This window comes from Abramis brama, assembly GCF_963993115.1.
Source record: "Abramis brama genome assembly, chromosome: 17".
Classification (NCBI taxonomy): Eukaryota; Metazoa; Chordata; class Actinopteri; order Cypriniformes; family Leuciscidae; genus Abramis; species Abramis brama.
In genome coordinates, this window is record NC_139979.1 from 18995103 (window position 1) to 19008117 (window position 13015).

Below are 13015 nucleotides of genomic sequence, written 5' to 3' on the forward strand. Positions count from 1 at the left end.
GAGCTCATTCACTCACTCCAGCAGGGAGACACGAAGCTAATGCTGTTATATCGAAAATGTTTTTCTTTGCAGTACATGAAATGAGAGTTATAGGGGAAGTGAAAGATCAGATCAAACTGAACATATAAACTTGCATTACCTTTGAGTTTACAGCTAGACTAATTTTTATATTATTCTGATGGGGGTTTTTCCCTTCTCATTTAGCCTACTCTCAGGGTACTTTTTTGTCACTGCCAATAGCAAACCATAAATATTTCTTACAGGCAATTAAACTATATTTCACACATTTCTGTATTAAAGGGGCTCTGTGTAGGTTTTTACTTAAAAAAATCTTTAAAATAGAGTTTTCATTTGTACATGTATGAGCCAACCATGATGTAATAAAAAGAATGACACCTTGACTGTCCACCACGGTTGCCTCTATCAGCCTGTAGGCTCAATTGTGTGTGGAGGAGTCGGGCCCGAATCAGCGTGAAAATTCACAAAATGTGACGTCATGCGCGTTCTCGTCTACTTGGGCTTACATCTGTACGGCACGGCAGACATTATTAGTAAGCAGCGGCAATTGGTAGTATTTTCAAATGGTGTTTTCTTACCTCAAACATTATGCTGGTGAATCTCGATGAGCTGTCAGTGGTTGCTGCGGCAACCCTGGTTGATGTGGTCGTACAAGCGTGTGCGCACCGAGAACGAGCATGAGACTGGCTGCAGTTCCTCTAACGGCCACTGGTGTCAGTAACTGTTCGAAATTTCAGAACCTACGCAATGCTCCTTTAATGAAAATGGGATGATTTAGCCATTTTTTTTTACTTTCATATTAGTGACAAACATCACGTCATTACATCAGTCTCAGCATTATATCAAAGGCAAGTCAGTTCATGTGGTCGTGTTTGTAACTGCCCAAGAGTGAGGATTTAGCCATGCAAGTACAGTACAGCTCTTATCTTCAATGGGGAAATAAATCTACATGAACTTTCTATTCATAATTGTTGACTTCTGATGTTTTATCAGCCAGACAACAGTCTATATTTGACCTACTGAACATATTTTGGCAAAAGAGTCCTCGATCTTGAACTTTTTAAACATACTCATATAGACTCTTTCTGGTGTTTCATCAGCCATGCAGTAGTTCTGATTTGACATAATGAACATATTTCTGACCGAAGAGTCCTCGATCTTGAACTTTCTATTCATACTTATAGACTCTTTCAGATAGTACATCGGCCAGACAGTTGTAGATATTGACTATTGAACACATTTCTGGCCAACGAGTCTCTGAACTTGAACTTTCTATACATGCTCATTGACTCGTTCCGATGTTTCATCAAGCAGACAATAGTCAATAATTGACCTCCTGAACATATTTCTAGTAAAAGAGTCCTCGATCTTGAACATTCTATACATGCTCATTGACTGCTTAGGCTGTTTCTTCAGCCATACAGTAGTTCAGATTTGACATATTGAAAATATTTCTGACTGAAGAGTCCTTGATCTTGAACTTTCTATTCATACTTATAGACTCTTTATCGATTAAATATCAAATCAGAAATAAAAAATAGCAACACTGAATCATAAATTTTGCTTCATAAGCTCGAATAATGCCGAATAGAGGTAATGTCCATGATCATTCTAGAGTAAAAAAACACAATTAGCTCATAACTAAGGGAACGTTTACACGACAACAATATGTTTAAAACGGAGAAGTTTTTCCTTTGAGTTTTCCCCATATACAGACGGCACCATTGTCAAAACGATCCCCATTCACACGGATCCGCAAAAACGACTAAAAACCCTGTATTCTGCTGCCAGGCTATTAGATGGCGATGATGAAACACTATAGACTCAACTCACTCTATTACTCAATGTAATACGCATGTGCATGACGTCATAGTCTTCAGAGATTCACGTTTTTGTTGTTTACACGGAGACCGTTTTCAAAAATGTACGTTTTGAAACCCGTTTTCAAAAGTTTGCGTTTTCAGGCATCTAAAACGCTGTTGTCGTGTAAACGAACGGACCAAAGCGCGAAAAAAGTTTTACGTGTTTAGTTTAAATTAACACAATTAATTACACTTTTAAAAAGTTTTCCTTTAAAGTTCGTTTTAAATGAAGTTTTGATTGTCTTGTGGTGAGCACACTTATTTTAATATGTTGACTAACATACTAAAGCATATATAAAGTACTTGATTATAATTTTAACTGTACAATGTTATTCAATATTGCATTTAAAGTTCATATATTTTAAATGTACTAAATTAATGTGGATAGGAGCAGGCTTCACTCAATGTGTACACTTGTCAATTTTAAGAGTGCTGGCCTAGATAATTATAATACATAAAGTGGGAGAGAGGCCGCACTATGCTTAAATATGTTTTTATTTAATAAAATAAAATGTTATTATTTAAATAAAAACATATTTAAGCATAGTGCGGCCTCTCTCCCACTAAATGTACTAAATTGCAACGGCATTACAAATATATTTAAATACATGACATGCAAATTTCAATAGAAATGACATTTAAAGTATATTTTACTTTACCATATTTCTATCACGTTTTGTCTGTTTAGTTTTATTTTCATTGACTTGAGTTTCCTTTGTTCTAGTTTCCCGCCAGTCTTTAGTTACCATGGACATTCATGCAATCAATACACCTGTTCGTCATTTAGTTCATTATCATTGTATATTTAAGTTCCTCCTTATTCAATTCATGGTTGGGTATTGTTCGTGTGTTACATGTATAATTTGTTCATAACCTTTGGATCTGCCTGTGTTTGTTTTATTGAATAAAGACTGCTGTTATTTGAACCTTTTGGAATCTTAGTCGTCTTCATCGGACTACGATGTTACAATTTCAAAGACCATAGAATTATGAAATTACATAAAGATGTACTTAAGTTTTCCTTACGTGGGTCAAAAAGGCATTCTAAAGTTCATCTAATTGCATTCAATTTAAATGCCCAGAAACATTAGATTCCATTTGCACTTAAGGTTTGGTCAGTCATTTATTTAGTCAGTATTTTATTTTATTTGATAAGGTTACAGTTTTGTTTTTTAAGTTTGACTTGAATGACGTAATGTTGCAGCTTAATAATAAAGTTACCAGCCAACTGGTGACTAACTATTTTGTTTTCTTGCCAAAGTCACTTTTTTATTCGAATTGGCGCTAATTTTGGACTAGAGTCTCTGTATTTTGTTCTCTCTCTCTCTCTCTCTCTCTCTCTCTCTCTCTCTCTCTCTCTCTCTCTCTCTCTCTCTCTCTCTCTCTCTCTCTCTCTCTCTCTCTCTCTCTCTCTCTCTCTCTCTCAATCATTTGGATTCGGTTAATTAAAATTGTTGATGGGTTGCTAAGGTTACGCAACAGCGATTGCACTTATTGTCAACAGACGTGAGAGGATTCACAATGCCAACTGTAATAAACTCAAACTTGGGTTACAATAGCGAATTATTTGGCACACAAACTGATATCTCTCTCCCCCTTTCTTTCTGTTTTCCCTGGATTTGGAAACACTTGCAGTCTGTGTGTGTTGGCCACCGCCTGTCTCAAGCTCAGGACAGCTGCACTGGCTGCTGCGGACACACACACACACACACACACACACACACACAGACAGAGAGACCGTATGTTGAATATGACATGCACACACTAACGCACAGTCCATTAAGCTGGCTCTATTACATGCATGCCTTGTCTACACCTCTTTTCCACACCTCCTTTCAGATTCTCCTACTCTCTTTGTCCTTGTGTCTGCACAGCTGTGCATCAGCTGTCTGTCTCTCACAGACCCCAGAAGCAGCGCTGTCACTCCGCACGGGGACAGCTGCCACCTCACACACACACACACTCACAGAGACCCCTCATTCCATGGATTTGTAGGACGTGCCGCTGTGAAAAACACATATACAAACACAAATCACATTCACTGAGACCATGTTGTTATGGGGATGAAATAACTGTATGCCAGATGATGCTGGAATAACAGCATGAGTGTGTGAAAAAACTGTATGTACACTACAGTTAAAAAATTTGGAGGCGGTAAGATTTTTAAAAATGTTTTTTAAAGAAGACTTATGCTCACCAAGGCTGCATTTATTTGATCAAAAATACAGTGAAAACAGCAATATTGTTATAATTTCAAATTACTTTTTTCTATTTTATTATATTTTAAAATGTAATTTATTCCTGTGATGACAAAGCTGAATTTTCAGCATCATTACTCCAGTCTTCAGGGTCACATGATCCTTCAGGAATCATTCTAAAATGATTATTTGTGGATTTCTTATTATTATCAATGTTGAAAACAGTTGCGCTGCTTAATATTTTGTAATAATATTTTGGGGGGATTCTTGAATGAATAGAAAGTTTATTTGATATAGAAATCTTTTGTAACATTATAAATGACTTAACTGTCATTTTTGATCACTTTAATGCATCCTTTAATGCAGTATTAATTTCTTTAAAAAAACAACTTTACTGACCACAAACTTAGGAACGGTAGTGTATACATAAAGTTGAGCTGTGTTGCCCTTGCAGGAGACACAAATTTGATATTTTTTTTTTCTCCTATATTGGATTTGTCAGTTAAAATTTCTTTTTTTGGTTGTTGTTGTTGTTGGTGGTGGTGGTGGTGGTAAAATGTTTTTTAAATGTACTAAAAGAACCTTTACATGCAAACTCAAATCCCATACTCACAGAGAAGGGGTGATGTTAATGGAAAAGATGGTGTGCTGTGTAATTTCTTTTTCTACATGTGGCTTTTGGAATGACAGTATGTTGTTTTTGGGAGAGTTTCTAAGACTTGGACCACCAGTGTAAATGAAGTGATATCAAGTGCTTAAAATCCAACAGACTTCATCAAGTGGAGATCAGTGGAGATTCCCCTCATTACACGCTATGACATCATAACTGACTGAGATCAAATTTCACCCCGAATCAATTAATAGTCATGACAGCACATTTACACCAAAACAGAACCAATTAGTACAACATCTTAAAGAAAACATAGCTCAGAATTACGCAAGTTTTCCAGCCAGGTATTCCTAATATTAAATAATATTAATAAAAACGTAATGTAATCATTTTCTCTCCCTTTCTCTCGTCCTCAGGTATGTCTGTTGAAGATAGTTCAACTCTGGACAGGTAACCAGGTGTCACTGTTGCAATGGCAACACAGATGCTGTCGTTGTTGCCTGCCCTCCTCATTGTCCTCCTTGTTTCCTGGACAGCAGCACAGGACTTGGATTGGCATTTTGACTCCGGTAAGAATGCCCTTAGTTGTCATAAATCACAGCTAATGTGAGAAACACCCATTCTCAGTTTATTGAACTGTGGTTTTGTGGTCAGACCGTTCAGACCCTGAGGATCCTCACAAAGTCCTAAAGTCAAATTTCCTATAATCAGTCTTCTCTTATGTCTTTATTCTCTTCATCGTTTCTGTTTGTTGGGGTTTAATGTGTTTTTAATGCCTATGAAATGTCATTAAAAGCCATTATATTCAAGCCCAGTCTCTGAATGAAGGCATATGATCCATGTGTATGGGCTGTAGTGTTTTTCTCCATGACCAGTTACTGATAGTTAATCATATAATAAGCTGGAACGTCTGCATGTACAGCTTGCCAGAGACTGAGAGAGAGAGAGAAGGAGGGGTGAGGCAAGGAGAGATAGTGGGGGGAATTCACTTAAATGTAATGAATACTGATAGAGTAGTTTTTTTTTTTTGCATTCACTACATGCGTTTATGCACCATTATACCATTTTTTTTTTCTAACATTTTTCACACACACCCTCTTTCAGACTCCCTGCATTAGTGAATTTGCCCCAGCGCAACTATTATTTTTAGTGAGAACAATGTGTCTTCTCAGGAGAGAGAGATGAACGTGGAGGTGCAAATAGATCAGGAGCAGAAAATGACTGTATTCCTGTCACCAAGACTGGCGTTCAGTGTCGAAACTAGAGAGCATCTGCTTATAATCTTAAATGACTGTAAAGCGCAGCTCTCATCTGCTCTATATTAGCTAGAGATGTGTGATAGACAGACCAAGAGTCATGGAGAGAGTTTGGAAGAGAGAAAGCATTTTATTGGCAGCAGGTTGATGATGTAATGAATCGGGCACCTGTCCACTGTATGTGTGTGTGTGTGTGTGTGTGTGTGTGTGTGTGTGTGTGTGTGTGTGTGTGTGTGTGTGTGTGTGTGTGTGTGTGTGTGTGTGTGTGTGTGTGTGTGTGTGTGTGTGTGTGTGTGTGTGTGTGTGTGTGTGTGTGTGTGTGTGTGTGTGTGTGTGTGTGTGTGTGTGTGTGTGTGTGTGTGTGTGTGCGCGCGCGTGTGAGGGTCTCGCTGGCTGGGCAGGGTTTGTTTTCCAGCCTCTGCATTCTTATCTCATGACTCACTTTACAGCAACTGAGTACGTCCCCCCCAAACCTCACCCATCATCCCCAGCTTCAACACACACACTGACAGGCACACCCTCTAAGCTGACACACAGGCAGGACTGACATGTGATCCGTGCGGATGATTTCAGCACTGTGTTTGTGCCAGAATATTTCTCTACTGTCCTCATTTCATCTCTTTATTTCTTTTTGTCTGCTCCCTGCACTACATCTGTGAGGAACTGCTGAAGCAATTCCAACAATGCAGAAATGCTGCTTTGGTATTTTTGTGAGAATTTGACATTGTGCCGTGTATGGGACTTCATTTACCTATACTGTAAGGACAAAATGCCCCAAGGATTAGAAAAATCTGATAAAAATGTTAGCATGTTAAAACAAGTTTTGCACACTGAAATTCCTAGTGAAGCCCCCATTTTATTAGTGAATGTTGGAGAAAGACCCTATTTGTTGTTTATTCTTTTTAATTTATTCAAAAATTAAACTCAGAATGGAACATTTAATAAAACTAAAGTTGTCTGTATTTTTTTCTCATGACATATCACCCATACATGGGTCATTCATAAACAATGCTAAACAAAAGCCTATAGTTATTTTTTCCTTCCTAAAAAGGAACTGAATTGTTAACTACAAAATACTACTTTAATTGAATTTAAATATTTTAATCCATTAACTCAAGGGAGTTTTTACCCCCTCCTAAGATATAGTGGAAAATTGCAACTCAGTAATATTGTAAGGGTCCTTTACTCTGTGACATCATGTCAGAAATAATAATTTGAGAAATTAGGTCTTAAAAATATTGTTATATTTCATTTATGTATTAGGTTAGCATGTTAGCTTTGTGTAAAATATTAACATTTTGCAAAAATCTGTTTTCTTTCAAATTTCTAGTTGGACCCTCAAGCATTTCGTTTTGGAATCCCCAGTTTGAAACCTTCTCAGCTCTGACACGATTTATTTTATTTGATTGATTGATTGATTGATTGATTGATTGATTGATTGATTGATTGATTTGATTGATTGCCTTTTTCTTTAGTTGATCAGGGTTTTTGGAGTGATTTAGTCTGTGATGATTATTATCTTTATAAAAAAAAATAAGAGTAGGAGTGCATGGCATTTTCATCATTAGGTTAAAAAAAAAAGCTTGATAAACATCAGTTTTATTTTAGTATTAGTAATAGTATTTAGTAAAAGTTGTACTATTATGTATATTTAAATGATACTAAATAATTACCATTACTAAACAGGCAGTATAGGTGAATTGGAGATGCTAAATTGTGCTGTGTGGTGTGCGTGTGTGTGCGTGTGTCTCAAGACCTGTCGATCTACCACGGAAATATCATCGCCAAGAAAATTCATGAACAGTCTCTCTCGTATGGCAAGAGATGGCCCATAGAATCACCAAGAGTCAGATACAACTGAAATGGTTAAATGAATATATTATTATAGAATTTATTCATATTTTGAAATGGCTTTTATTTTTTTATATTAATTTTTCATTTTAATTTTAGTTTTAGTAATTTTGTTACACTGTAAAAAATTTCTAACCCTCCCAAATCAAAAATTTCAAGTGACCGATAACATCTAAATTTTTCAATTGGCCCAAGTGAAATTCTTGTTGCAATAGTCTGTTAACATTGGCTCAATGAGAAATAATACGTCAGACTAATTGAAAAATTTAGATGTTATCGGTCACTTGAAATTTTTGACTTGGGGATGTACATTTTTTTTACAGTGTATGTGCTTTTGATTTATTTATTTATTTTTAAATTGATATTTTATATATATATATATATATATATATATATATATATATATATATATATATATATATATATATATATATATATATATATATATAAAATATCAATTTTACTATATATATATATATATATATATATATATATATATATATATATATCAGTTTTAGTATTTTTAGTACTTCACTTGGCAACATTTCTATTTTTTCTGTCTAATATTTAGATTCGATTTTTTTTTTTTTTTTTTTAGCTTTATTTCAATTAACAAAAAGTTTCTGTTAACAGTAATAACACCGCTCAGCATAAGTGTTCTGTCACCATCCTGACTCTTCATGATGAGTTTGTGTTCAGGGTGCCTGTCTGAAGTGTTTCTTGTGTATCACACAGCTAAGTGTCGCTATGCTCTGGGGATGGAAGACGGCACCATACCCGACTCTGACATCACCGCATCCAGCGCCTGGTCTGACTCAACCGAGGCTAAACACGGCAGGTGAGCACGAGCACATGATTTCATTTCACACATCTTTTACTCGTTGCATGCATGATAAAATATTCTCACCCTCATTTTGTGTTTGTGTGATTTGTGGTTGGTTGTTTGTGTTCGTGGGCTCTGTGAGGCTCATGAGAGGACGTGATTAGGTTACATGAGATGTCAGTAATGGAGCGTGTCCTGATATAGAGCATTAGGTAATGACATTACAGCACTGTCTGTCTGGACGAGACTCACATGCTGCAGGCCAGTTACACACACACACACACACACACACACACAAACAGGCGCACACATCTTTGTGGGGACTCTCCATAGACGTAATGGTTTTTATACTGTACAAACTGTATATTCTGTCCCCTTACACTAACCCTACCCCTAAACCTACCCATCACAGAAAACTTTCTGCATTTTTACATTTTCAAAAAAATATAATTTAGTATGTTTATTAACCCATTTCCCTCGTGGGGACCGCTGGCTGGTCCCCACAATGGAGGTGATCTCATGTTTTACTATCCTTGTGGGGACATTTGGTTCCCACAATGTAATATAAACAAAAACACACACACACACACACACACACACACACACACACACACACACACACACAGTAGTAGATGCAACACACACATACACATATTCTATCCCCTTACACAAACCTACCCCTAAACCTAACCATCACAGAAAACTTTCAGCATTTTTACATTTTCAAAAAAACATCATAACATTTATTAGCTATTTTCTTCATCGGGACCCAAAAAATGTCCCCAGAAGAACAAGGATTTCAGATATTGCCATCTGTATGGGGACATTTTGTCCCCATAATGTGGGGTTTACCTGAACCACACAAACACACACACAACCAAAAACAGCCAAAAAACAAGCTCACCATAGGTTAGCATCACCAACCCATCCTGAAACGCGTGTGTTTGCGTGTGTGTGTGTGGTAGTGTGTGTGTGTTTCTGTCTTTTGGCAACGCGCAGATCATGTGGTTGTTATTAAGTCCACATTCTGTTTAAGACAGCAGGGGGATTTTGAACGGAGGGGAGAGGAGCTTACAGGAAAAATGACGCAAGGGAGAGGGGGATATAGCCTTAAACGGGGAATAAAGGGGAAAGAGGGTTTAGAGGAATGATGGAGTGCTGAGAGGTGCTGAAGATGGGATTTATGATGGGGATACAGTGGTTTAGGGGTGTGTGTGATGTTTGTATATTTGGGAGGGTTCTCACACACATGACCTCTGAGAGAAACAGCTGTCTGACAGCATGCTGAAGACCAAAAGATACAGTGAGAAAAAGACAGAATGAAGAGGGGCTGCAACTAACAAATATTTTGATAATTTATTAATCTGTTGATTATTCCTCCAATTACTTAATTTCAGTTTAATTTTAAGTTATTCCAGATCTGGTAAAAATAGTACATAAATCATTGGTTTTCAACAGGCTTTAACAGTTTATAACTAAATAAGTACTTTTTATTTGTGGAAGCTGACTGTTGTGCTCAAATATAAAAAACAACCCAACACTCTTCAGTTTTAAAGCAGCAACACCGATTAAATTACCAAAGTATAAACAATATTACAGAAAAACAAACTCTGTTAACTGGAATATTCTGCAGGAACAAACCTTATTTTCAGCTTTGTTGTACTTGCGATTTCTGAAACTGGGTCTGGACTGATAACATTTCAGTGAATTAGACTACATTTTGTTTTTGAAAGGGTCTGTGAGACTGATGCATGTGTCTTTATAGCTCTGAGGTCATGGTGAAGATTCATGGGACAGTCAGAAATGTCTCAGACTGGTCTCAGTTTCTCGATCTCAACTGTGTCTCAATGAGGTCTCAGTGAGGTGACAATATCCACACTTCACTGGAATATCTTATTTCAGGTGCAGTTCTCTTTGTGTTTGAGTGTTTGTGGTCTCGGCTGTCTGTCATCAGTGTCTCGTCACCTATGTGATAACAGTAGCTGAATGCAGAGGCATTCAGTGTTGTTCTTTCTATTATGAGTGAGTGAAGTTTAGACTGTACTGATAATGAGCCAGTGGATCGCTCAGGCCATTGCGTGTGTCTGTGAGTGAAGAAAGTGTGCTAGGAAGATTAAAAAGAAAACCGCTTAAATGTCACATAGGTGTGTGTGTGTGTGTGTGTGTGTGTGTGTGTGTGTTAGCCTCATTAGCCTACGTTTTTTTGCCAGGAAATGGCAAATTGTGATTTTATTGGTATTGTTTTGTTTTAGAGATTCGTTTGACAAAAAGAAAAAATGAGAAGAAAAAAAATCAGCTATTAAAACCTGTATTATCTGAATATTTGCATTGTGATGTTATTTTCAAGTATTTGAACATGCCAAATTCTCATTATTGTAACACTGAAAAAGTTTACATATACATTTTAAATTATTTAAAGCAAAGAATTTCATTTAAAAATGAGTTTTGTAATACAGTGAAAGAATCAGTAAAGAGAATCATCGTCATAATGTCACAATGCTAAAAAGAATAGTTAATGGTTAAAATTTTGTTTATGTAAAGTATGTTTGTTTTGTGTGTGCCTTCATGAGATTCACACATTTAAAAGTATGAAATATAATTGTACATTTTTAATTCATGTTACATCTCTAAATGTAAAAAAAAATGTCTCTCTGTAAAAACTCAAACTCAAAAAAAAAAAAACTCAAACCCACACCACTCCACATGAGCACCGAGGCTCTAACATGTCGAGCATGTACATAATACTTGTGTTTGTCTCCTGTCCCAGGTTGAGTACTGGAGAGGGGGACGGGGCGTGGTGTCCGGCTGGTCCGGTGTTTCCCAGCGGCTCAGAGTACCTGCAGGTGGACCTGCACAAGCTTTATTTCCTGTCTCTGGTGGGAACGCAGGGACGCCACGCAGACGGGCTGGGGAGGGAGTTTGCGCGTAGTTACCGGCTGCATTACTCTCGTGATGGACGACAGTGGATGACTTGGAAGGACCGCTGGGGACAGGAGGTTTCTAACCCTTATGTGAACTATCACAACAAACTTCTGTCAACAGAATTTAGATCTTTTGTATGTTACAGTTCTTCTATGTTGTTTTTGTCTCAGGTGGTGTCAGGGAATGAGAACACATATGATGTGGTCCTGAAGGACCTGGGTCCGCCCATCATAGCACGCATGGTGCGCTTCTACCCGCTGGCGGACCGTGTGATGAGCGTGTGTTTAAGAGTTGAACTCTATGGTTGTGTCTGGAAAGGTGAGTCTCACACGTGACAAGCAATCCATCATCCTGATCACACACTCATCTACATTACATTCACTGCAGGCATTTTCTGCAATGGAATGGTGTTTCCCATTGAGTGATGTGCTTCTTCTCTGTTAGACGGACTGAAGGCGTACACCGCTCCTGTGGGTCATGCGATGAACCTGTCAGGCTCGCCTGTCTACCTTAATGACTCCATCTATGATGGCAGTAAAGAGGCAGGGTAATACACACACACAACTTTTTTCTTCAAATTGAATTTTTTTAAGAATGTAATTTCATACTCCCTGCTAGTTTTCCATGTCTGCATGAAAATACTACATGTGTGCTACACATATTGGTATCTAAAATGATGTAGAAACCACCAAATTGCATTTTAAAGGTGCAGTAAGCGATTTCTGAGAAACGCTGTTGCAAGTGGATTGGACCGAGCACCACAACACACTTGTAGCCAATCAGCAGTAGGGGGCGTATACACTGAGCGTATACACTGAGAGTGAGCAAGAGGGAGATTTGAAGAAAGACTGTAGAAAGAGCTGAGAGACTTAAAGGGGTGGTTCAGGATTTTCGACATCGGACCTCATTTTCAAGTGAGCCTGGTTGTTATTCATCAGTGGAGACCGTTTTCAAAAAAATTCATCCAGTCCTTACTTTTGGATAGTTCGCCTATGCTAGGCTAGCGCGAGTCAACGGTGCACGTTAGCCTGCCATTAAAAACAGTTTTACCCACTCCACAGTACACCAAAAGCAAATAAATTATAACGCCAGACTATCGATGTAAATGTCTATTGAGAGAATAATGTTAGAAATCAAAGTACTGTTTGATGAGTGAGTGTGGCAGGTAAATACACTTGTGTGATTGTTATGTGGACCGGCTCTCTCGGTTTCCTAGGTAACCAAATATAACTCCGCCGCTGCTGTAGACTGCTTATAAATACAGGGAACAAATTATAACTAATGCAATGTGATGAAAGGGTAGTTTGATTTCTAACATTATTCTCAATAGACATTTACATCGATAGTCTGGCGTTATAATTTATTTGCTTTTGGTGTACTGTGGAGTGGGTAAAACTGTTTTTAATGGCAGGCTAACGTGCACCGTTGACTCGCGCTAGCCTAGCATAGGCGAACTATCCAAAAGTAAGGACAGG

The 13015-nt window shown here is 37.6% G+C and overlaps 1 protein-coding gene across 4 annotated transcripts in view; it reads left to right on the forward strand.

Moving 5' to 3' along the window:
* ddr1 (discoidin domain receptor tyrosine kinase 1) overlaps positions 1-13015 on the forward strand; it is a 40936-nt gene that overhangs the window by 12254 nt on the left and 15667 nt on the right. For 3 of the 4 annotated variants that reach the window (XM_084088078.1, XM_084088079.1, XM_084088080.1), the window contains exons 2-6: positions 5105-5257; positions 8531-8633; positions 11386-11614; positions 11711-11858; positions 11985-12087. In XM_084088078.1, coding sequence (XP_083944204.1) covers positions 5161-5257; positions 8531-8633; positions 11386-11614; positions 11711-11858; positions 11985-12087 — 680 coding nt within the window. In that variant the 5' untranslated portion in view covers positions 5105-5160. Of the gene's footprint in view, positions 1-5104; positions 5258-7274; positions 7810-8530; positions 8634-11385; positions 11615-11710; positions 11859-11984; positions 12088-13015 lie in introns of those variants that run through there. The other variant, XM_084088081.1, reaches the window with a different exon arrangement.